General features: G+C 39.9%; 1 protein-coding gene and 1 long non-coding RNA gene across 13 annotated transcripts in view; one reads left to right on the top strand and one right to left on the bottom strand.

The window, feature by feature from the left end:
* Window positions 1-339: 339 nt before the first annotated feature.
* On the bottom strand, window positions 340-6,935 carry LOC311631868. Its single transcript, XR_014796657.1, has 2 exons — window positions 6,794-6,935; window positions 340-651 (listed from the first exon to the last, which is right to left on the bottom strand). It is a non-coding gene; the product is annotated as an uncharacterized lncRNA (long non-coding RNA).
* Window positions 6,936-7,775: 840 nt separating this feature from the next.
* Window positions 7,776-22,627, top strand: part of RBMS3 (RNA binding motif single stranded interacting protein 3) — a gene marked incomplete at its 3' end in the record, with an annotated part of 624,952 nt that continues 610,100 nt past the window's right edge. For 6 of the 12 annotated variants that reach the window (XM_084902493.1, XM_084902500.1, XM_084902503.1 and 3 more), the window contains exon 1: window positions 7,776-7,885. In XM_084902493.1, the coding sequence (XP_084758619.1) occupies window positions 7,811-7,885 (75 nt within the window). In that variant the 5' untranslated portion in view covers window positions 7,776-7,810. Of the gene's footprint in view, window positions 7,886-8,164; window positions 8,255-22,627 lie in introns of those variants that run through there. The other 6 variants (XM_084902497.1, XM_084902501.1, XM_084902498.1 and 3 more) reach the window with 3 other exon arrangements.

Consider the following 22,627-nt stretch of genomic DNA (forward strand, 5'->3'; position numbering starts at 1 on the left):
AGATCTGTTCTAGGTGCTGGAGATAGGACAGTGACATTATAAATTAACTAGAGGCCTGGTGCATGACATTCATGCACTTGATGTGGGGGAGGGCCCCTCAACCCAGTCTGCACCCTTATGCAGTCTGGGAGCCCTCTGGGGATGTCCGACTGATGGCTTAGGCCTGTTCCCTATGGGCTTAAGCTACCACTGCTGCACTTGCCAGCTCTCAGCTGGCTTCTGGCTGAGCAGCACTCCCCCTGTGGAAGTGCACTGACCACCAGGAGGCAGCTCCTGCGTTGAGTGCCTGCCCCCTGGTGGTCAGTGCACATCATATCAACCAGTCATTTCACTGTTCAGTCGATTTGCATATTACTTTTATTATATAGGATAGGATTCCCTGCCTTTTGGACCTCAGGTATTAGTGGGGAGACACCCAAACAAGGAAATCAACAATTATAAACTCAAACCACAAATACTGTTATACTAGGTAGGGTTGACTAGGTGATGCTGTGGTTGTGACTAAATCTCAACAGCATAATTCAATAAAAGGTTCATTTCTCACTCAGGACAAATCAATGGCTGGTCCAGGTGACTATTTAAGGAAGTTGTGCTCAGCCTTCCAAGATGTTTCCTCTATATCAGCAGGTGCATTCATCAGAGACGAGTGGCCTGGAGAATTAAATAACAGTTACAAGCTTTCACACATGTTACTTCTCCTTCATATTGCATTGGCTATAGTAAGTCATGTGTTCATGCCTACTTTCAATCAAGTGGAGAAGTGTGTCCTGCTAATCCCAGTGGTAAAGGCGAACCAGAAGTGCCTACAAAGTATTAAGTGCTACAAAAAAGTGTGTATAGAAAGCAAGAGGGCCTTAGCTGATTTTGCTCAGTTGATAGAACCTCAGCCCACAGACCATAGGGTTGTGTGTTTGATTCCTGGTCAGGGGCATGTACCTCTGTTACAGCCTCGATTCCAGCTCTGGTCAGATCCAGAATCAGGGCACATGCAGGAGGCAAGCAATCAATGTGCCCTTCTCACATTGGTGTTTCTCTCTCTCTCTCTCTCCCTCTCTCTCTCCCCCCCCCTCTCTCTCTCTCTCTCTCCCTCTCTCTCCCTCTCTCTCCCTCTCTCTCCCTCTCTCTCCCTCCTACCTCCCTTCTTTCCCCCTCCCTCCCTCCTTCCCTCCCTCCCTCCCTCCCTCCCTCCCTTCCTCCCTTCCTTCCTTCCTTCCTTCCTTTCTTCTCTCCCTCTTTGTAAAAATCTATGGGAAAATATCATTGGGTGAAGAATAAAAAAAAAGAAAGTGAGAGGATATTATATATTTTTTTGCAAATACAATAGAATCAAAATAACACTGGGCTTTTATGTGCATTATTGCTTAGAATTATATTAAAGTATGCATTTCAAAAAAATGGAGTCAACTTAAAGAAAGTTATTTTAATAATGCTTGCTATAAATATGTACTCAGACATGAGAAAACTCATTAAGGTAATTTATGAATGGTTGAAGTTTGATAGATATGGAGTTACTAAATCTACTTGAGGACAAGGTAAAAGTATTTATATAAGTATCCTTGAGTATTTAGGCACCTAGTAGATGCTCAATAAAACTTTGTTGCAATTAATAATGATTATTGCTTTAAATTATTCTTGCTTGTCCTGGCTGAAGGCTCAGTTGGTTGGAGCCATCCCTTGCATCAAAAGAACTCAGCTTCAATTTTCAGTCAGGGCACATACCTATGTTTCTGGTTCCATCCCAGATTGGGGTGTGTATAGGAGGCAACTGGTTGATGTTTCTCCTTCACATTGATAGGTTTCTCTCTCTCTCTTTCCCTATCTCTCCCTCTCTTCGTTTCTCTAAATAATCAACAAAAACATATAATTGGGTGCAGATTAAAAAATATATTATGCCCTAGCCAGTTTGGCTCAATGGAGAGAGTGTTGGCCCTTGGACTAAAGGTTCCTGGGTTCGATTCTGGTTAAAGGCATGTACCTCAGTTGCAGGTTCAATCCCTAGCCCTTGTCAAGCAAATGTAGGTTGCAACGGATTGATGTGTCTCTCTCACATCGATGTTATTCTTTCTCTGTCTCTCCCCTTTCCACCCACTCTCTCTAAAAATCAATGGAAAAATATCTTTGGGTGAGGATAACAATAACAACAACAATAAAAAAGTATATATCTTTATTATTATTGACTTTATACTTGATTAATGCTCTAGTCCAATACAATTTTATCCTGAGGCTTGAAATTTTCTTCCAAGGCCAATATTTATTGGTTTTACTTACATTAATATTTTTCTATTAAACTATAATTTAAAGTTTAACCACACATAGTTGAATCACTTGGTCTCTTTTTTCTACTTTGTCTTGAGTATTTTCTTAAGCCATTGGGAAAAAACAAAGTTATAAAAATTAATGTTAGAATTTGCAATCTACCATCTTATCTTTTTTTTTTTTTAACCAACTCATGTTTACTACTCCTTTGGAAGTTACTGTATTGAAAAGGAATCCACAGATTTAAATATAGAAGGTAGAAAATGCCAAATAAAAAATTATTCAAGGTCATGAATATCTTCTTTTTTCAAAATATATTTTTATTGATTTCAGAGATGAAGAGAGAGGGAGAGATGAAAACATCAATGATGAGAGAGAATCATTGATTAGCTGCCTCCTGCGCACCCCCCCCCCCCCCCCCACTGGGGATCAAGCCTGCAACCCCAGCATGTGCCCTGACCAGGAATATGAACTGTGACCTCTGGGTTCATAGGTGGATGCTGAACCACTGAGCCATGCTGGCCAGGCATGAATGCCTTCTTAAAGATAGAATGACACACGTCCTTTCAAAGACAGTACAATTATGTTCTTTTCTTCTGTCTCCACTGCTCTTTTCCTTTGCTTTTGACTAAGTCTTTGGAATTTAAAAATAAACCTCTCAAGAGAGGACTCGGTTTTTCTTTGGGTGGAAAGGTCAAGGACAAATGAGAAGAGAGTCTCCATCTCTACCCCATTAACCCTCATTTCAGGACCATCACTTCTCCACTATGTCTGAGGCATCACCTCCTTCCTGTTTGCCAAGAATTTGTCTAAAAAAAGGACCTCTCCATTCTGTGCTGTGAGTCACATGGTCTCTGTAAGAGTCCATGCCCTTCGCTGCAGTTAATTGCTCTTGAATTTGTACAAAATTTGGTGGTTAGTTGGCAAATGGGACACAGCTGACTTCTGATTTAGAGAGTGTCTGAAACGAGTTACCTCCTACCTTACGTTGATCATTTAAATGGAAAGCAGTACTGCTCCAACAGAGCAGACATGATATGAAAACTATTTCTAAAAAAAAATTTTTATTATATACTATAGTATTTTTTATTGATTTCAGAGAGGAAGGGAGAGGGAGAGATAGAAACATCAATGATGGGAGAAAATCATTGATTGGCTGCCTCCTGCACACCCCACACTGGGGATCGAGCTTGCAACCCAGGCATGTGCCCTTGGCTGGAATCGAATCCAGGACCCTTCAATCTGCAGGTTGATGCTCCATCCACTGAGCCAAACCAGCTAGGGCTGAAAATTATTTCTGACACGAATACCTTCCCTCCCAAACTGGCAAGGCTACTGGTATATCTGAGTGGGAAAGTTAAAAAAACAACAAACACATGGGTTTTACAATTCTCACAAATGGTAAACCACCTTTCTATTATTTAAGACAAGCTTTAAATGTTCAGTGAATTGTTTTGGCTAATGACAATTGATGCAAACACTATAGCAATAATCTAAAAAACCAGAATGGCCTTTTGTAGCAATTTGGGGTAGAAATTGCTGATAACATCAGTGCACATAACGGCTGTAGCTTGGGCTGAGGAATTATTTTACCTTTTATTTGCAAACAAGACAGTATTCTTTTGCCCTTGAGGAGTACCCAGATCAGTTATTAATAAAAGAATACTGGTATCCTTTGTCCGTGGCGGTGAGATTGGCAGAGGCAGTCCCAGGATCCCGATCACATGTGTCTTAGCATCTGGAGGAGCCTCAGTAGGTCTTTTAGGAGGAGAGCATTCTGTAGTTGAAGATGTCTAGACCTAAAGCTGGAACACTTGGAGAGAGTCCTGGCTACAGACTATTAACTGTCAGGAATTGAGCTGTCCATACCAAGTTCTCACCAAGGCTTTTCCAGACTGGCTCTAAGGTTCCTCTCCAGCGTTATTTTTATAGTCTTTACTCTTCACGTGCTCCATTCCAGCACCTGCAGCATTTCTCACACATTCCAGAGACACGCTCTTGTTGCCAGGCTTTCTGTACTGCTGTTCCCTCTGCCCAGAATGCTCTTCCCCGAGACGCAAGCTGACATTTTTTAATTTTTTTTTTTTTAGCAGATCCAATATGTTCCACAGTATTACAAATCCTTCACATGTTTACTTGGTGAATTCTGATAGTAACTGTAGGATGTGGGCAGTGCCATTGGATGGATGGGAATAAATGGGGGAGCAGTGATACATCAGAGGGAGGCCTGGAACTAATGATGTTTAGGCGGGAGCCAAGGCTTTATTCTTACCGTCTCACACCAGGGCATGGTTTATGCCTTTCCTTTAACCCCAGAGCTCCTCCTTGGAGAGCATTTCCTACTACATATTAAAGGAAGAATCCCTGGGACTCTTAAAAAAAAAAAAATATATATATATATATATATATATATATATATATATATATAATTGAATTTTTTACAGAGAGGAAGGGAGAGGGATAGAGAATTAGAAACTTCGATGAGAGAAAAACATCGATCAGCTGCCTCCTGCACACTCCCTACTGGGTATGTGCCCGCAACCAAAGCACATGCCCTTGACTGGAATCAAACCTGGGACCCTTGAGTCTGCAGGCTGACGCTCTATTTACTGAGCCAAATCGGATGGGGCCCCTGGGACTCTTACTCTGTATACGTTGTAGCAGCACTAAATGCCACCTATCTTTTAGTGCCTACTTACCTTGCTTATCTCTTTGTTTATCCCCTCCCTCCCCCCTTAGAATGCATACTCTATGAGGGAAAGGCCTTGTCCTGACCAGTGTATCACTACTTCCCCTGCACCCCGAAATGAACTGGAATGGACTGGAATAAGGATATGAGTGCTGTTAGAACGGTCATGTTTTAAGTGTCTCATTCAGCAGCCATTTACGGGGTGTCCGTTTTATGCCAGACACCACACTGGTTCTGGAAATATGAAAGTGAACCAGCGTGATGGGAACTCCTAGGTCCGTGGTGCTTTCAGAACACCTCAGAAGCAACATGCAGTTAACAGGCAGCGACATGGGGTAAGCACAATATCAGGGCCAATACAAGGGGCACTGGGGAAGCAAGGATTCAGTGGAAACTTATGTGCGGGCTGTTATCTATGCCGAGACCTAAAGGGCAGGCTGAAGGGTAAGGGCCTTAGAAGTGGATTTGGGAGAGCGGGAAGCCCTGAGAGAACACCCTCCGGTTCTAGAAACTGTTGAGTGGGACTAGGACAGAGAAGATAAGGGAAATAATTTACCTGGAGAAGGAAGCTTGCATTAGGACTCGATTGCCCAAGCAAGGTGATGAATTTTTAAATCAATGGGATTTTTTTTTTACTCAGTATGTGATTGCGTTTACCACCTTCAGCCAGGCAAGTTGGCGGCATTCCCATTTTCCAGATGGGACAACTGAGGCCCAGGATGACACATTTAAACATCAGCCAAGCTGGTTTCACTTCTTTCATGACAGGGCTGTCAGGGCTCTTACCCTTTTCTCTCCCACCCTCTCTCCTTCCTTCCTGCTGATTACTGTTCTTGTCCAAAGTCAAACAAAACTATTAGCTCGCCTCCCTTATCTTTCTCCAAGGGACATGCATGCACTTACACAGCTTCCAGAAACCAGACCCCTGGGCGGAAGCTGGTGGCCTCAAGGATGGCGGGATTTGACCATGGATGAGCACAACACTGTGCATTGGCCCTGAAGTCTCTGGTCTGGACCAGCAAGCTGGATCTGCACCAGGAACTTCCTCTCTGAAAAGGGAATCAGGGCTGGGGAGCCCAGAGCAGTCTTGAAAAAGTAGAGAGCGGCTCAGGATTGGCCTGCCCGGCGCTTTGGGCATGCGTGAGCACTCACAGCAAACACAGCTGGCGAGGCTAAAATTAGCCCTGCCAGCCTTGCAAAGAGACCCTTTAAGGAAATATATTTTCTCAGAAACAATTTGTATTATAATGCAGCAGCTGATCGGCAAGTCTGAATATTACTTACTATTGGTGGGGGGAAAACTCTGCCAAGCAATTATGATTTTATTCCTTTTCTGTGTGTGTGATATCAGTGCAGCAATCAGAACATCCATGATCAAAGTCATCATAACGAGATAGACAGTGAGAGGACCGGTGTTTTTATGTATCAAGAAGTTCATAAACCCGACAGAACATCTCTTTTGACATTTCCAAACGGGATGTGATGCTAAGAGTGACTGTTTCAGCTCTAAGTTGGTCCCTGTGATCCGTGGTGCATGGCTTATTAACCTGGTGTAGACTCCAAATTTCCTCCACCCTCGGCATCCTCCATGCCCTCCAAGAAGTAAAATATGTTAGTTTCTAAAAGGTTCTTTTCTAAAACGTTAGATACATCTGGCTTCGGGGCGTTCACGGGTTTTGATAGCCTCCGGAGACGCACTTTTTGCAATTTTTAACCAATTAGGTTTGTCCCTCTTCCTGGATTTTTTTTTTCTTTCTTTCTTTCTTCCCCTCTCTCCCTCCTTCCTCCCTTGTCCTCGCCTCCCTCCCGAGGAGGTCCGCACTGTTTTTGTTTAGCGGGGCGGCTTACCTTTAAACTTGGCAGTTAAAGGAGAGAAGGCAGCTCCTCCGTGGAGTCCATGGAGGGAAGGACAAGAAGCCATCCACCGCCCGCAGCCGAGTCCCCCGGTTCAGTTCCAGCGGCGGCAGCCCCGCTGCAAAAATCGCTTTGCTATTCCAGATAGCCAGCAGAGGGAATCGGAACTTTGCTTGCAGCAGGGGTTGAAGCAGCCTTTTTTTTTTTTTTTCTTCTTGGAGGAAATACTGCAGCCTTCTGGACTGCATACGCCGCTCCCTGGAGAGGCTCTCTCGGTTCCACCCACCGGCTGGAAGGAGGGGAAGTGAATGAAAGGACAGGACAAGCCCGGATCACCATGTCACTCTGGGAGGGAGACAGCAGCAACTAAGCTGTGCAAGGTTTTTTTTTTTGTTTTTTTTTTCTCCTTTTTTTCTTTTCCCCTTTCTTTTTTCTTTCTGTTCCCTCCCTGTGTTTCTTTTTTTCTTTCTTTCTTCTTTCTTCCTCTTTCTTTCTTTCTCTTGATTTGCTTTTGCTTTAAGGTGAGGAAAGAGACAAGCAGGAGACAGGAAGCTGATCTGCAAGGATTCAGAGTTATGCTGAAAGGACTTTGATTTTTTTTTTTTTTCCTTCTTTCTTTCTTTCCCCCTTTTACAAACGCTGGCAATTGACATCAATCCAGACAGCCTGGTAGAGGAGCAAACTGCCTCATCCCAAGTGGACCCCGGCAGCTGGGAGGAGAAGGCAGACAAGATCTGGGGAAGCTGTGTGTGGGGTTTGATTTTTCCCACCGATCCCCACCTCCTTTTATTTTTTTTATTTTTTTATTTTTCTCCTCCCTTTGGTGTGTTTCTTTTTTTTATATATATATTCTTGCTGTGTTGGAACTAGTGAGTGGTGGAAGCCGAGGAATCTCCGAAGCCTCATCAGTCATCGGGACTGTCAGGAATAGTGGTTTTAAGAGGAAGCTCGGCCTGGGGCACTATACCCTGTCATCCAGTTCCCTGCCTCGGAGATAAAGATTCCAGCTACATGGGCAAACGCCTGGATCAGCCACAAATGTACCCTCAGTACACTTACTACTATCCTCATTATCTCCAAACCAAGGTATGGCTCTGACCCACAGTCCGGCTAGTCAGCGTGCTGTCCTTCTGCAACTGGGATAGGAAACAGGCAGGCATGTGAATGATTATTTACCTCCCCTCCCTCTCCCATCACCTCTTCCTGCTCCTTTGAAATTAGTAACATGCCCAGCGGAGTTAACAAGGCAGCGGAGACCAGAGGGAGAGAGCAAGCCTGGGATCCTGGCTTTCTCTTTAAGGAGAGAGAATAGTTTCGCGGGAGTTCTTTTGTTGTTATTTGGCAGCACAGACGTTCCTGGTGTCTGTAAAGTCTCTGCAGATGGGCAGGGTTGTTAGAAAGGAGATCCTAAGGGTGATTATCAGGCTCGAGAATACAATTTCAGGGGCTTTTCTGGTGAGCCGTCCTTTGTTTGTGACTCTGAGAGGGTATTTTTTTTTTTTTTCTCACTGGAGAGGACACGCCAGGGTGGGGGTAACTCAAACTTTTAATCGCTGAATGTAGAGGAAAAGAAGGGTGTGGAAGGCAGACCGCAGTGAACTAAAGTCTCTTGGAGTTTGTTTGGGTGTATTTTTTCTTTTTTCTTTATTTGCCTTATGCGTTTTGTTTCCTATGGGGTGGGGGGGGGGGGTGATCAGGATCCCACAGACTGAATGGTGGAGCTTTGCCAGAGATGTTCTTGACTTTTAAAAAGCTCCGTTTGTCCGTGCTAGCTGCCATCAGAAGGCCCCGGGGTTGGGACGGGATGAAATGTAACTGACGGTAATTGGACGTGAACTGGTTAAATACTCCAGGCTTTATGTGTGTGCTCAAGTGATCATGAGGGGGCCAGTGGGAAGCCCACGTAACTAAGCCGTGGGCAGTGCCAACCATGAACTTTCTCCTGCAGTTCACACATGAAGGACTCTCAGGTGTGATGTCCCCGCTCCAATTTGTCAAATGGATTGGATCTGATGATGAGGTTGGGGGGCGGAGGGGGTTTGGGTAGCATGCCCACCTTGAACTCATGGGTTCTATTTCTTTAGGGGATGATATTATTTTGTATCGCATTAGCCAGACTCCACGGTCCTCTTCGCAGATAAATATGCCAGGAGTGAACAAGGCGTGCCTGAGTGATCTGTGCTGTCACCAGGACTCCTTGATGCGATTAGGCTTTGGGAATTCATGCTGTAGTTATCGCTCCTCTATTCCGTCTCATCAGACAATGCCTGTTTGTGAACCAGACCAGGCAGCGGACTTTCAATATTAGAGTAAAAGATTGTTGCCTTTTTGCCTCTCTCTTTTTTCCATCGTTCTAGGATTCGCCCTGCCCCTCCAAGGTCGACTCATGTTGCTTTTTGCCTTTGTGAGCATTTAGTTTGTGCTGCTGCTGCTGCTGCTTAAAGAGACCAGCCCAATGCCTTGAGTTTTAACTCTTTGGGATGGGGAGGAGAAGGTTGCCTGCCTTTCTTGAGGAAATGGCAAAGCAAGGGCAAGTTAAAAAAAAAAGGGGGGGGCACTGTAGTCATTTCTCATCACCCCAAGAAACAAAAACAACACACGCAAGGGGTTTGTGTGAAAAATATCAGACATTCCATCCCTTTTACTCATTTGCCTAAATTTTTCCAAATGTTTCAGAATTCACGCTCTTCCTTTGGGTCCTTGTTTTCTACTAGGAAGTGTATTCAGGAAAGACAAAAAAAAAGTTTAGATAGAAATGAATAAATGAATGGAAGAGTTGCTTTTCTGCTTGGGGTTTCTTTTAACCTATGAGTAGCAGGAAATAATATGTCATGCGCATTATATGAAAGATACAGGATGCTCCATGAGCCACCCTGATGGGAAGTGTGTGTGTGTGTGTGTGTGTGTGTGTGTGTGTGTGTGAGTGATTGGGGTAAAGGAGAAAGTGGAGTGGGGAGGGAAGAGAGGAGAGCTGTTTTGGGGTCCTATGTCCTTTAGTGTTATGTAGACAGGCGACATCTGGATCTTGTTACTTTCAAGCCAGTCAAAGCCATCAACTTCTGGAACATTTTTAAAGAAGTGAGATCCATTAGGCGACCTAAGCTGATATTGGGGTAATCAGATCAGGGTGGTAGGAAATATCAGACCAGCTCCTTTGGCTATCCTGGTAGTTCCTATGGATTGTTATGTGGTAAAATTTCGACAGTGCTGTGAAGTTGTCGATATTGTTACGGAGGCTCTGAAATGACAGGCATTAGTGACATCCCTGGAAGCTGAAGAAGTGAAAACGTGTCCTGTTTTGAAACTTGGACACACGAGGAATGGGAGGAAGGGTCAATGTGCAGTTGCATTTTAAAAAGTGTTTGTTTTTTTTTCTGCCAACGTGAACACTATATAAAAAAGTGCTCTCATGCCCCAGGATAGCAGGGTAACCACTGGGTTATTTCAGTATCACTTATTGCCCTTTTCACACTTATATCTCAAAATATAACCTATAATAATTTTGAAGGACTTACATGCTGATCTATTTATTTGTAAGTCTAACTGAAATTCACAAAAATCCTCTTGTGTTCTAGATGTGACTTATAGTTCTAATCCTATTTTGGAATCATAGTTATTTAAAATGGTGCTTATATGTGCAGAATGCTTATGGTTGATAGAATTCTGTCGTTGACAACAAAGACCATACATACTCTGGTGATATCAGAACTTCAATTGTTCTCCAAATTCTAAATTTCACTAATCCTCAAAAGCTATTTGTGGACATTAGTTTTGGTGGAAAATCTTCATGGGATTTTAAAGAGCTGAAATGCTTATTGTATTTATTCATAAAATGCTGAACCTTCTCTTTTTTTGTTTTTACTTAAATATGTGTGTGAGATATAGTTGCTATTTTCTTGTGATGAAACAAAATGAAAATGGGATTTTTAAATAAATGCAAATGGTTCCCATTTCCTCAAATGTAATTAAGGTTTTTTTTAAAAAAAATTGTGACATTTTCTGGCCTTCCTTGCTCCTACTTTCCATTACATTAAAACTAATTTCTGAACTTCATTGCTTAACTTTTTAAAAATAGAAATAAGATATTTATGCTTTTGCCCATTTGAATAATTTTCCAGGTGCTTAAAATGTGTTATTAGAAAAAATTTGTGTGTAAGTTAAATAAAATGAAAACCCAGTGGCTGACTTGAAGCAATAGCCTTAGCTGACTCTCCCGGACCTCACATTAAAAGTTGCCCTTTGCAAATTTTCTTTTTGATCAAATCCTTTCCTACCAAGAAGAGCAAGTTTGGAAAAGAATATTGCTTTTGATTAAGGAGTAATGAAGAAATCTTGGTGACATGTCATAATATTTAAATAAGAGACATAACTGGATTAAAAAGCATGAGTTTCATCAAAAGAAATTTGCTATGGGGAATCCACCCAGAGTCATCAGCAGATTTTAGAGAAAGGGGACCAAAAAATGTGTTCATTAGCTAAGTGATAATTTACATAATGACGTTTGATTGAGTTGTAACCCAGTAGATCTCAGGAATTTTGTCATAGCCCATTCAAAGCAACTGACCTGTTGCTATTGCATTTTGAGATCCAGAGTGAATTTCGGTCTGAATTTGAGGTTATTTTCTGTGTGTGGTGGTGAGGCAGGAGATGTTCTTAGAAAAACAAAGCAGAAAAGCTAACAGGGGTAAAACATGGTCAGGGCCTGATACATTGATAGTTTGCAGATAACAAATAGATATTTCTCTCCCAGGCATGTGATATTTGGAAAACGTCAGTCATCTTCCTAAAACTTGAAGATTTGCATAAGTACACTCAGCAAAGCTGGTTTTTTTTTTTGTTTTTGTTTTTTTTTACTTTTTCTACGCCCTTACCAGTCCACTCTGTCTCTTCCAATGCAGGACACCCTTTCTAATCACATTGCTCTTACATCTGTCTATTGCCTTCCCATCTGCTTCCCAGGAAGATCTTGAAGCAGAGGTGCAGACTACGGTTTCTCTGGCAGGTGATGCTCAGATTGTGTTCAGAACCTGGTGTGAAGTTGGGGTCAGGTATAAGAAGTCATTCATCAATTGCACGCTGATTCCAGGCCAGGTTTCCAGCCATCTGCAGCCTGGATTGCCGCCCTTGTCTGAAAGTCTAGCTGGAGCCCAATGGATTGGGCCATAGAAAGAGCAAACAGTTGAGAACACAAGAGTTGAGGAGTAACACAGAGAGAGAGAGGCTCCTTGGGGGGGGGGGGGGGGGGGAGGGGGGGGGCGCGGGGCTGTAAGGGCTGTTCTTTAAGATGTGAATGTACAGATCCTTCAACAACAAAACAACCCTTAACACACTTCTTGCACATGAAAATGCAGAAAATCTTGCCGAGGGAGGGAATGAGTTTAGAATTTCCTTAGTACTTCCTGCCCAGATTTGCATTGATAGCCGGAGTTGGGAACTTGCCAGTTTTAAAACAGCCTTGAAAACTCCCAAGTTCTGTTTTCCTTTGAAAGGCTGAAACATACAAAACTGGTTTTCTAAAAAAAAAAATCTTTCAGCAATTGAAATTTTAGGTACAACTCCAAATATTTCTTTCGCTTCAGGGGTGTAACATGATAGCCTGCAACCATGATAAATCTTGTTTGTCTCATTTTAGAATGTATACGATGTTAATAGTTTTTAATAATAGAAAGATGGTTATTTTTCCCCCTTCTTTCCCACTCCCTGAATCTTTATTGCCATTGGGATTGGCTTATCTTTTCTGTAATGTGGTCATTGTTTAACAACACTAAGTTTAGTGCCTGCTTGAAAGGAGTAGAAATGTTAACAAGTTCATGTTGTATATGCAGAATAATTCCAAACTTAAAGGAAAACACCACGCATGTTTCTTTTAATAGTATCTTTCTAACACATTTTCCTTTCAGATTCTCTGACTTTGGAAAAAGAATAACTGAATTACAACTCAAATTATTTCCATGAAATAATAAAATCTATCTGAGGGGTGGCAGTTGGGGGCGATTTGGAGGGAAGGAGGCACAAGAAGGGAGGGGAGATGTTAAGTTCATTCCAGGTCTCTCTGGCTCCAGGAATTCTGGCATGCTTCATTTTTGCACTAATACGATTTTACACAATTCTCTCTGACATTATCAGTCTTTTTGGCAGAGAGAGGACTCAGTCACAATTATGTCCATGCCAAATGCTAAGAAAACCAGATCTTTTCCTTTAAATCTTTCTTAGTGTTGGACTTCTTATTCGGAGTAAATGGTTGATGTTTATCCAAAATTGGCTTTGAGTACTACATTAAAATTGTGTTTTGTAACAGTCTCATAAGCCACAGCTGTATGTGATTAAATAGTGTAATATCAAAAGCATGTGAGAATAGACATTTCTATGCTATAGTTGTTGCACAGCAAGAGTGCAGATGGACCAGAAGGGAGACCAGGAGCAAAAATATCTTCTGGGATTGTTGAGGATACAGGTTGCTCTTTTGGTCAGTAGTTGGGAAAATGCTGAGCCATTTTGGATATGGTTAAAAAATATACTTTCTTAAAGCGAAACCGGAAGTATCAATACCCATTTTTTATTTTAAGTGTGGCGGGCCATTTAATTAGAAGATACGTAGTCACGGCATGGGTCTGAAACTGATGCACATGGAAAGGCCAGGCTTATTCCCATGAAACACACATTCGAAGAGCAGAAGGGATTTTCTCAATTCCGTCTTGAAATTATAAACGTTTTTTCTGTTTCTCACTACTTTCTATGGAACTATGGTAAGAGAAACTTCAGGCTATGTATCCCTAATCAAAAGAGCAATAGATAATCAAAATCAGCAACTTAGAGCAAAACAGGCAGCAGTATGACTCTTTTTGAAGTTATTTGAAAATATGATTATCCGTGTGTTTTTTAAATTTATTTTATTTTATTTTATTAATACTGCTCTTTTATTTCCAGTGTTAAAAATTACATAGTAACACAAGGAGGCACAGCTTCTGTGTCTATTTCTTTGGCAAAGATGTTATATAGTAAAAAGGTCTCTATTTCTTATGGGATGTTTTAACTATAGTTTCTTAAAGTAATATTTGTTCATAAAAACTATAATCTTTAGTTTTTTTTCTTTTAGAGCTTCTAAGTCTATAGGAATGTTAATACTAATAAAAATTTATTAGTAAGTCATTGTTGTCAGTGTCCTTGAAAAAGCCTACAGGGTTGGCTATTGGTTTTCAGATTTCAGACACTAAACAGTTTTAAGAAGGAAAAAAGAAAAGAAAAAGAAATGTTGGATAGATTCTCTGTGTTTCCGTCTTTAATTTTTCTTTTTCAAGTTAATATTGGCAGAGAATTTGTTCACATTTAAAATGGTGCGCTTTCCCCCCGTGTAGATTTATTAGTCAGGAAATGCATACCATATGGAATCAGATATCTGGATAAAGTTTTGTAATTCAGAGCATCAATCTCTAACAGACATCCAATTTCAAGAGTATGGATAATAAATGATGAGACATGGATTCTGTTTTACTTTGGGGAAATTCTCTGATTTGCGTGTCAATGAGTTGGTTTCTAGGTCAGGTTCTCTGAGCCCTGCTCCAGGCTGAGCATTTGTGACTCTCACTTTGAGATGGATGAGCCCTCTTTGATATATTAGTGGTATGGGGAGATGACCTCCGTTTGTGCCATTGATGAGTTTTGTTCGGGTCCCTGATGCTTTCTACAGAGCAGATCAAATGCTGCTTTGTCGACTCCGGTGATTTGACAAATTTAACAGTCTGCATCCTTCGCCACATCTAAATCCCATGCACCCAGAGAAACACATCTGTCACCTGGGAGTGGGGAGAGAACAGTTCCCAGGGGCGGGACAATGACAGGCATCAATTAATCATTTTCATGGCCTTGTTGCAGAGATAAGTATTTTTCCCTTCAAGTGGGTAAAATTAGGGTTTACCAAAAAATTAATAGTGGCAGTGTGAGGCTTACTTTTCCTCATTCAATGTTCTCTCTACAGGTGGCATAAGAGCTGTTTGGCTAAACCAGTTGAGGTACTGAAGGACATAGGGTTGCCTCATTAAGATCCTCTCAACCCTAGTTTCATGAGTGAATCCAGGAGCTTGGGTGGATATGGAAATAACAATTGATAGATGAAATACATTTTGACTGGAATTTACAAGATCTTCAAATTCCTGAATTTTTTTCTAAGAACCTTTAATGTATGGGGAAAAAAATAAATATTAGAGTAACCATAGTTTATGGCATTGTAGGAGGAAAATACTACATTCTCCAGGACATATAAACAAGAACATCATCTTTTCCTCTTTTTCATGCAAGGTACACTCTGGTTCCCCACAAAGCTCCTGTGAGCTGAATTAATGAAAGTAAATGGAACCCTGAATTTAGCTTTTATGAATGATAAACAAATAGAAAAAATAGACTAAATTACATATACAGTCAAGGCAACCATGATAATGTCCTTTCCTGATGTGTGAAAAGTAAAGTATAATAGAAGAAAAATAAATCATGATATTTTAAATATTGGTAGTAATCATTTTAGGAACTGATTTTTAAATTTGTTTTAGAATTAGCTTTCCTATCATCATATTGTAGGGTTAAGAAATGTGTATATATGGCACTCAATATGCTAAAATCAGATGATCTTTTGGTTATCACCTTCTTAACTGGTAGTTTCCAAGATGAATGGAGATCATGCATAGAATTAAATGAGAACTTTTGAGAAGCCATTCCTATTTTATCTATTGTACTGCTGTCTATTTATCTTAGTTAAGTTGCTGATTGATGACAATTTAATGAAAAGGAAAATGGAAAACAGAATGCTAACTATCTGGTTTTCTGGAACTGGTTAGGATACCTTAAAAGCTTTTCTTATGTATGCACATCATATTTAAAGCTTTTATCTATGTCTATAAGCTCTCATGATGCCCCCTTTAAAACTTATCATTCACACAAATTAGATGGTAGCATCCTGAAAATAATCTAAAGCTATCGTAGCTTAAAATTCAAACAAATTTACTTTTAAACTCACAAATTCTTTGGTGTAGAGGAATTATTTGAAGAAGTGTGTATAAAACTTGAAATTAAATTTCACAGACTGTTTTTCAGGATATCTCTCTCAGTTTCTCTTTCCCCAACCCCAACCTGCCCCCCCCCCCTTTCTCTCTCTCACACACACAACCATATATGATGGTATTTTCCTTTTTTTTTTTTTCTTTTAAGATGAGGAAAACGCTTGTTTTTTACTTAGTGCTAGTCCCTTCAGGATTGTGACAGCTCTTGACTTTCATCCCCTAGGTCTCTAGTCCTTTGCACACCAATCCGGACTGCACTTGAATACATAAGGATGTTGTGTGTTAATCTAAGGTAGGCATGGAATTTTGAAAAAAAAAATAACAGTTTGATGTTTGTTATTTCTCCATTCCAAAAAGTTAACCAATGCCTTTGAACTATATTATTTAACTGTAGGACAACTTGACTTCATGTTAGCAATGGGACGTTTTTCCTTTCTAGCTTGTTCTTATTCTTGTACTCAACTTTGTTGGTAAGCTAAAAAAGATACGAAAGAAGTCAATGAACGTGGTAGAATTTTTCTTCAAATTTAGTGGCTTCTTTTAACAAAAAGGGAGAAGTTGAGGGTCATTGTAAAACCTCCATATTTTCTGGATACTCTTGGAGGCTCACATCAGATATTATAACAAGCTTATTAAAATGCACTCACATTCCACACATCAAGGTAGATGTTTTTGCAATAAAATTTAGAGTTTTTATAATTTTGCTGCTGCAACTCTCCGAGTGCAAGTAAATTCATTTGTTGTGTGCCCGTAAAGTTTGGGCCATTATCTTGCATATGTGGGTGTTCTTGCAAATTAAATATATATATATATATATATATATATATATATATATATATATATATATATATATATATATATATAATCCACAAATCCTCTTGAAGAACAAAGAAAAGTTACCAGCGAACTAAATAGAACAATAAGTAAAGTTGGCAATGCATTATGTTCTGTAGATATGCAAACAAACACTTATTAATTTATGTTTCACAGTTTTCATTTCAGTTTGAGGGCAATACACTTTTCTCATCTCATTTATATCATTCTGGGTTCCTAAAGCAGCCAGAGAGTCTAAAAGCTGGCCATCTCACTACCTATTGTGGCATTTTTGGCATTTGAGATATCTCTGTATTTTAGTAATCCCAAATTTCCGGGGCGGAGTATGTGGCAGAACAGCAGAACATATCGGAAAATGTCATTAACATTCTTTGGCTAAACTATGTCAAAAGTAGACGCATTGGATTGACCTTTGGCAGCAAAAACAACTGAGAATTCCCGATCTGGGTGCCAGGTTCACAGAATTTTTTTTTCATTGTGCAACTGTTGGAATTGTTTACCAGTTGGAAAGAAAAAGAGGTTGAATGCAACAGGTGTTTCCCTGGGCTCCCAGCTTTGAGGTGCAAGCAGGAGGCAACTCAGTGGCACAGTATTTATTTTATGGCATAATCTTTCTAAATCCTTCTCTCTTTAAGTGGGTTCATTGGTTTATTACATGTATTAAAATTGCCACCCCCTGCCGATCCTCAGTGACTATGGTTATTCACCTGGAATAATTTCTCTTGGTATCCAGAAGTCCCTCTCGGCCTTCCAGGATCTTTTGTGCCTCATAAATGTATACACACCTGGACCACATCCACCATTACTCTCACGCGTGGTTGGGCATTCTGAAGATAATACCTTTTCAGCCCTGATCCAAGCAGGATAGCTTTCTTCATTTTCATTGTTATTCCAGCCATTCAAGAAAAATCAGGATCCCATCTCCTCCTGCCTTAATCAACAAGAGTTTTCTCTGACTGTAGCACTACGCATATGCTCATATTGGGAAATTCACTCCTTACCCACATCTTGAAGGGAAAATCCTTCTGAACACTCAATATTTTGATTCTTCATCTATATAATTGTTCAGTTTTTCTTACCAATCCTCTCTTTCATAATAAAACATACGCACACACTCACACACATAGATGCTTCTGGGAACTTTGAGGATTATTTCAGTGGTTCTGACTTTCTTAAAGGCTAACTGACCTCAGAGAAATATGGAAGAACAAAGTCGTCTTAAGGAGATATATCCTTGCTCTTTCCAGTTCTAATACCATTTTGCTTCCTGGTAATTGGTATCAAAAGGAATGAGACTCACCAAAATAGGGGTGACTAAATATTTTCACATCCTTTCTAAAGTGTAGTAGCTTACTGTGATCAGAAATATATTGATAATATATTATGCAAGTTAGATATCTACTATTTTTCCTGCTATTCTTCATAGTATCCTTTAGAATTCTTGATTGAGTGATTCTGATTTTTACCCATATAATTTCATAATAATTGTTTAAATTATATTCTAATGATCCTCAAACTTTTAGTGATGAGGCTGTCAATAGCATGATAAATAAAAAAAATACAGTTTTATAATTTTAATTAGCAAGTGATTTGTGAGAGGCACCCAGAAAGATAAAACAAAGGTAAGTATAAAAACAATTGGAAGCTAAAGTTATCAGATCTTAATCTACTTTAGAAAATTTCTGGAATTTGACTTTTTGTTTCCTTTCTAAGGCAAAGGTTAAGAGCTCTTTGTCAAGGAGTAGATAGTTCAAAAATTGAAGAACCATCATTGGGGGAAAAATTATAATGTGAGTATGAAATGTGGTATGGAGGAGTCGTAGAGTTAATGCTTTTGAGGACAAAGTAGTACTTTTGTTGTGTTTATTCACAAGTCAGAGCACTTAGTGACCTATAGCAGTTGCTTCTGATGCTTTGGCTTACCCATCACTAGGTCTTAGGGAGGACCTAGATAAATTTGAAACATGGCTTGAAATTTCTGTATATGAAATGTTCATATAAAATTCATGTATGTTCAAAAATATAATCATGAGTGAAGCTATATTTTTCTGTGTAGAAAGGATTGGCTTTCTTAAAAAAAATACTTTTTTCAGAGAGAAAGGGAGAGGAAGGGAGGGAGGGAGGAATGGAGGGAGGGAGGGCGGGAGAGAGAGACGGGGGGGCGGGGGGAGAGACATCAGTAAAGAGAGAGAATCACTGATGGGCTGCACACCCCATACTGGAATCAAGCCCGCAACTTGGGCATGTGCTCTGACTAGGAATCGAACCCCAATTTCCTGGTTCATACGCCAATGCTCAACCACTGAACCAGGTCAGCCGGGCAAGGATCTAGCTTTGAGAGGGAAAACCAATGGCATAAATTATAAAACCAACTAACCTGTATTGGCATGAGAATTACACAATCCAAAGTACTAACCAGACAGCAGTGATGCTTGAGGGCCACTAATGTGCTTTAGGGACCCATGGGGTGGTTGAATTGAGGATAAGTGTGCAGCAATGGTTAATGCTCTCTCAGCACATGCATGTGTGAAAGTGGGGGACTTGGTGAAATGTTGTCTGGACTTCAACATGGTTATCAAGGAATTGAAGTCAATAGAGGTTCAAGACAGTTAGCTATTATTGTTATTCTTTATGGCCCTTCTTTTTTGCCAGGTTCATTTTACTCCACCCATCCTCATTTCATTTAGAACAACTGTTTGAAGTGAGCTTGTATCTCCCTGCCTTTCCCACATTCTTCTTTCTGGGAAAAGTCTTTTCTTTCTGTATCACAGCTCTTATCCCCCTCCTTTCTTATTTACCCCCTTTCTCCTGCCCTCAAGCTTTCTCCTATGGATTTGACTTTGTCTCCTTGCCTTTGTCTCCTAAACTTCTACTTCCTCTTCTTTGTTCTCTGAGCTTTTAGCCCCCTCTTGATGTTTTAGTTATTGCTTTTTTATTTTTTCCATCTCTTTTCAAGGTAGAGTGAGATTGGGTTTCAACTTTCTTCTTTTTTTTGCTTGGTTGTAATGTTTATTTTTTGGCTCTTTGAACGTGCTTTACTCATCAGGATCATATTCGTGTCAGAGCTGTTCTGTGAACCCCCTGAGGACTAGAACCACGGAGTCTTCATCTTTTAGTGCCCTGCAGAATTCATTCGCGTGCCCGGTGCAAACCGAGGGCAGAATGAAAGGTTTTCAGAATGCATTAATCTATTTTGTTCTCTGTACCTCATGTATTACTCCATTGCTAAAGTCAACACTTTTAAACCAGAGATGCTTAAGGTCATCTTCATCTCTGTGGCGCTTTATATCAAAAATCATTTGGGGTATCTTTGTTTATAGGTACAGATTGATATAATCTCTCCCTGTTCAATCCCCACTCCCAATCCTCTCACTCCTGCCCAAACAAGTGGGCTACTGGGCTAGATACCCTGGAACTATTGGCTGGAGTTGTGTTACATGTCTAGCTAAAGGGATATACTGTGATAGCAGAAGGTGAGCCAAGTTAGAAAGAAACTGCAATAGAATAAGGAGAGAAAAGGAAAGAACAGAAAAGAAAAACTGCCAGTGTTGCATTCCAAGATGCTGGCTGGAGCTCAGGAACGCTTGCCAACTCAGGGAGGGACAGAAGTGGATTTCAAAGACAGTCTAAGTAGCTAGTATTTGGAACTTGGGGATGAGAGTAAGCAAGTAGGTCAGGGCTAAATGGTAGTGGTGGTGGTTTGGAGGCAATTCCTGAGCAATCGCCAAGAATATCAGCTTGTATATGTGGCTTCCTTTCTCGGGTTGGCAGAGAGTTGGGCATATAAGGAGGTGAACTTAGCTTAAGGAGCTAGGAGATGGGTTGAGTGTTAGGCCCACATTTTTGTCTATTTTTCTTATTCAAGACAAAAGATCTTATGTATCATAGAAATATATAATCTACCCATGCCAGGACAACAAGAATACTGACATGGATGTTATTAACTCAAATTTTCGAAAAGACAATTCCAAAGTTCAGATGAGAATGGCAAAATTTCTTTTTCAGAAAGAGAATTCTATACAATTCCCCTGTACAATTAAGCAGGTATAAAGATATACCTAAAGCAATTATGGATGATACAAGATGAGATTCTGATGTAAACTTTAAAGTCTTTCTCCCTAAGGAAAGTATGAAAATAGTAACCCAGTTGTGGCTAAGAACACAAACTATTTTTTTTTTTAATTTGGGTAACTCTTGATTTTTCCAAGTTGTGTTTTTTTTTTTAAATTTTTATTTTTTAATTTTTTTAAATGTTTGTTCCCTTATCTTTGCATTGTTTTCTCTATCATGTTCTTCTTCTTTTTTTTTTTTTTAATATTTTATTGATTTTTTTACAGAGAGGAAAGGAGAGGGATAGAGAGTTAGAAACATCGATGAGAGAGAAACATCGATCAGCTGCCTCCTGCACACCTCTTACTGGGGATGTGCCCGCAACCAAGGTACATGCCCTTGACCGGAATTGAACCCGGGACCTTTCAGTCCGCAGGCCGACGCTCTATCCACTGAGCCAAACAGGTTAGGGCATCATGTTCTATTTTTCACATCAAAGTTCTTATTGCCATTTGTAGAAAATAGTTTGTATATTTAATTCCACAGCATATAGTAAATTTTTCTATTTCAAAGTAATTCATACTAATTGTTTATAGTAAAACAGTTCAAGATATATAATGAAAATATTAATAATCTTCTTGAGCATACCACATCATTCTGTCAAGAACTCTCATGAATATTAATATTAATAATAAAGTCATATATGTCCTGTAGCATTTTTTATGCTCACACAAACATACAATAAGATGTATGGCATATGAGATAATTCTGAATAAGTTATTTTATTCATTTTTGTTTTCAATGAAAAAGATTCTTTGTGAATTCTCACCAGGACTTTAGGCATATAGTTTTTGTTTTTTATTGTCAGTATAATTGTTTCTAGTGTGTTTGCACCATGCTTTAGGTAATCATTATCCATTGATGGGCATGGATTCTTTAATTTTTTTTGCTATTGTTTTTCCATTTTAAATAATACTACAATATATGTATAAGGTACTCATTTAAATATTGAAATTTAATTGATGATATTTTAAGCAGGTTTGCTTCGTTTTAAATGCTAAAAATGCATTGATGAGCCCTGGCCGTGTCACTCATCCCATACACTAAAAGGTGGGAAGTTTAATTCCTTGCTGGGGTACATATCTAGGTTGCAGGTTTGGTCCCTGCATATGGGAGGCGACTGATCAATGTTTCTCTCCCTCTCTCTCTTAAGAATATCAATAATAAAAAAAATAAAAAAATAAACAAATGAAATAAATAAAATTTTAGAGGAAAAAAAGAAAGAACAATGCATTGATGAATCTCCTATTTCACAAAGATGTTCATCTCTGCTTAGATGCCTCACTGAGAGGTTCTGTGTCCTGCGGGCTTGGCTCGCCATTTGTGTCATGAAAATAAGGGCAATAGTCTGCTCCTTTCGATGGAAGAAAATGAACTTCCTGATTGAGGTTTTGAGCTGAAAGGGATCTGGCAGAAGCAGAAATGTCTCATTTCCTTTACAACACCATCTTCGGATCCCAACAGATGCTTGGGATTCTGTGGTGCTACCATTTCATTGCTCCTCTTGCATTGTCTGTGGGGTGCACTGGTGTCTCAAGTGGATTTTCTTTGTCTGTCACCTCCTATTCCAAGTTCAAAGACCAACAGTAGGCAAGGACAGCATTATGCAGCCAAGAGCTGCCTAATTGATTGTAATCTTGAGGAGGCATTTTTGTCCAGATCAAATATTTTGTCCAAAGGGTTTGGGGATCAGAATTTTTCTTTTTACATGATCTTGGGAATGCTGCAAACATATTTTGTGAGAACCATCACTCATTGGACTTGTTTGTTACTACATGACCATAGGGCTAATGTCATGGTATATTAATTGAGTTTAAAAAAAATCTAATGACCT

The sequence above is a fragment of the Pipistrellus hanaki genome (genome assembly GCF_964339955.1).
Source record: "Pipistrellus hanaki genome assembly, chromosome: 13".
Taxonomy (NCBI): Eukaryota; Metazoa; Chordata; class Mammalia; order Chiroptera; family Vespertilionidae; genus Pipistrellus; species Pipistrellus hanaki.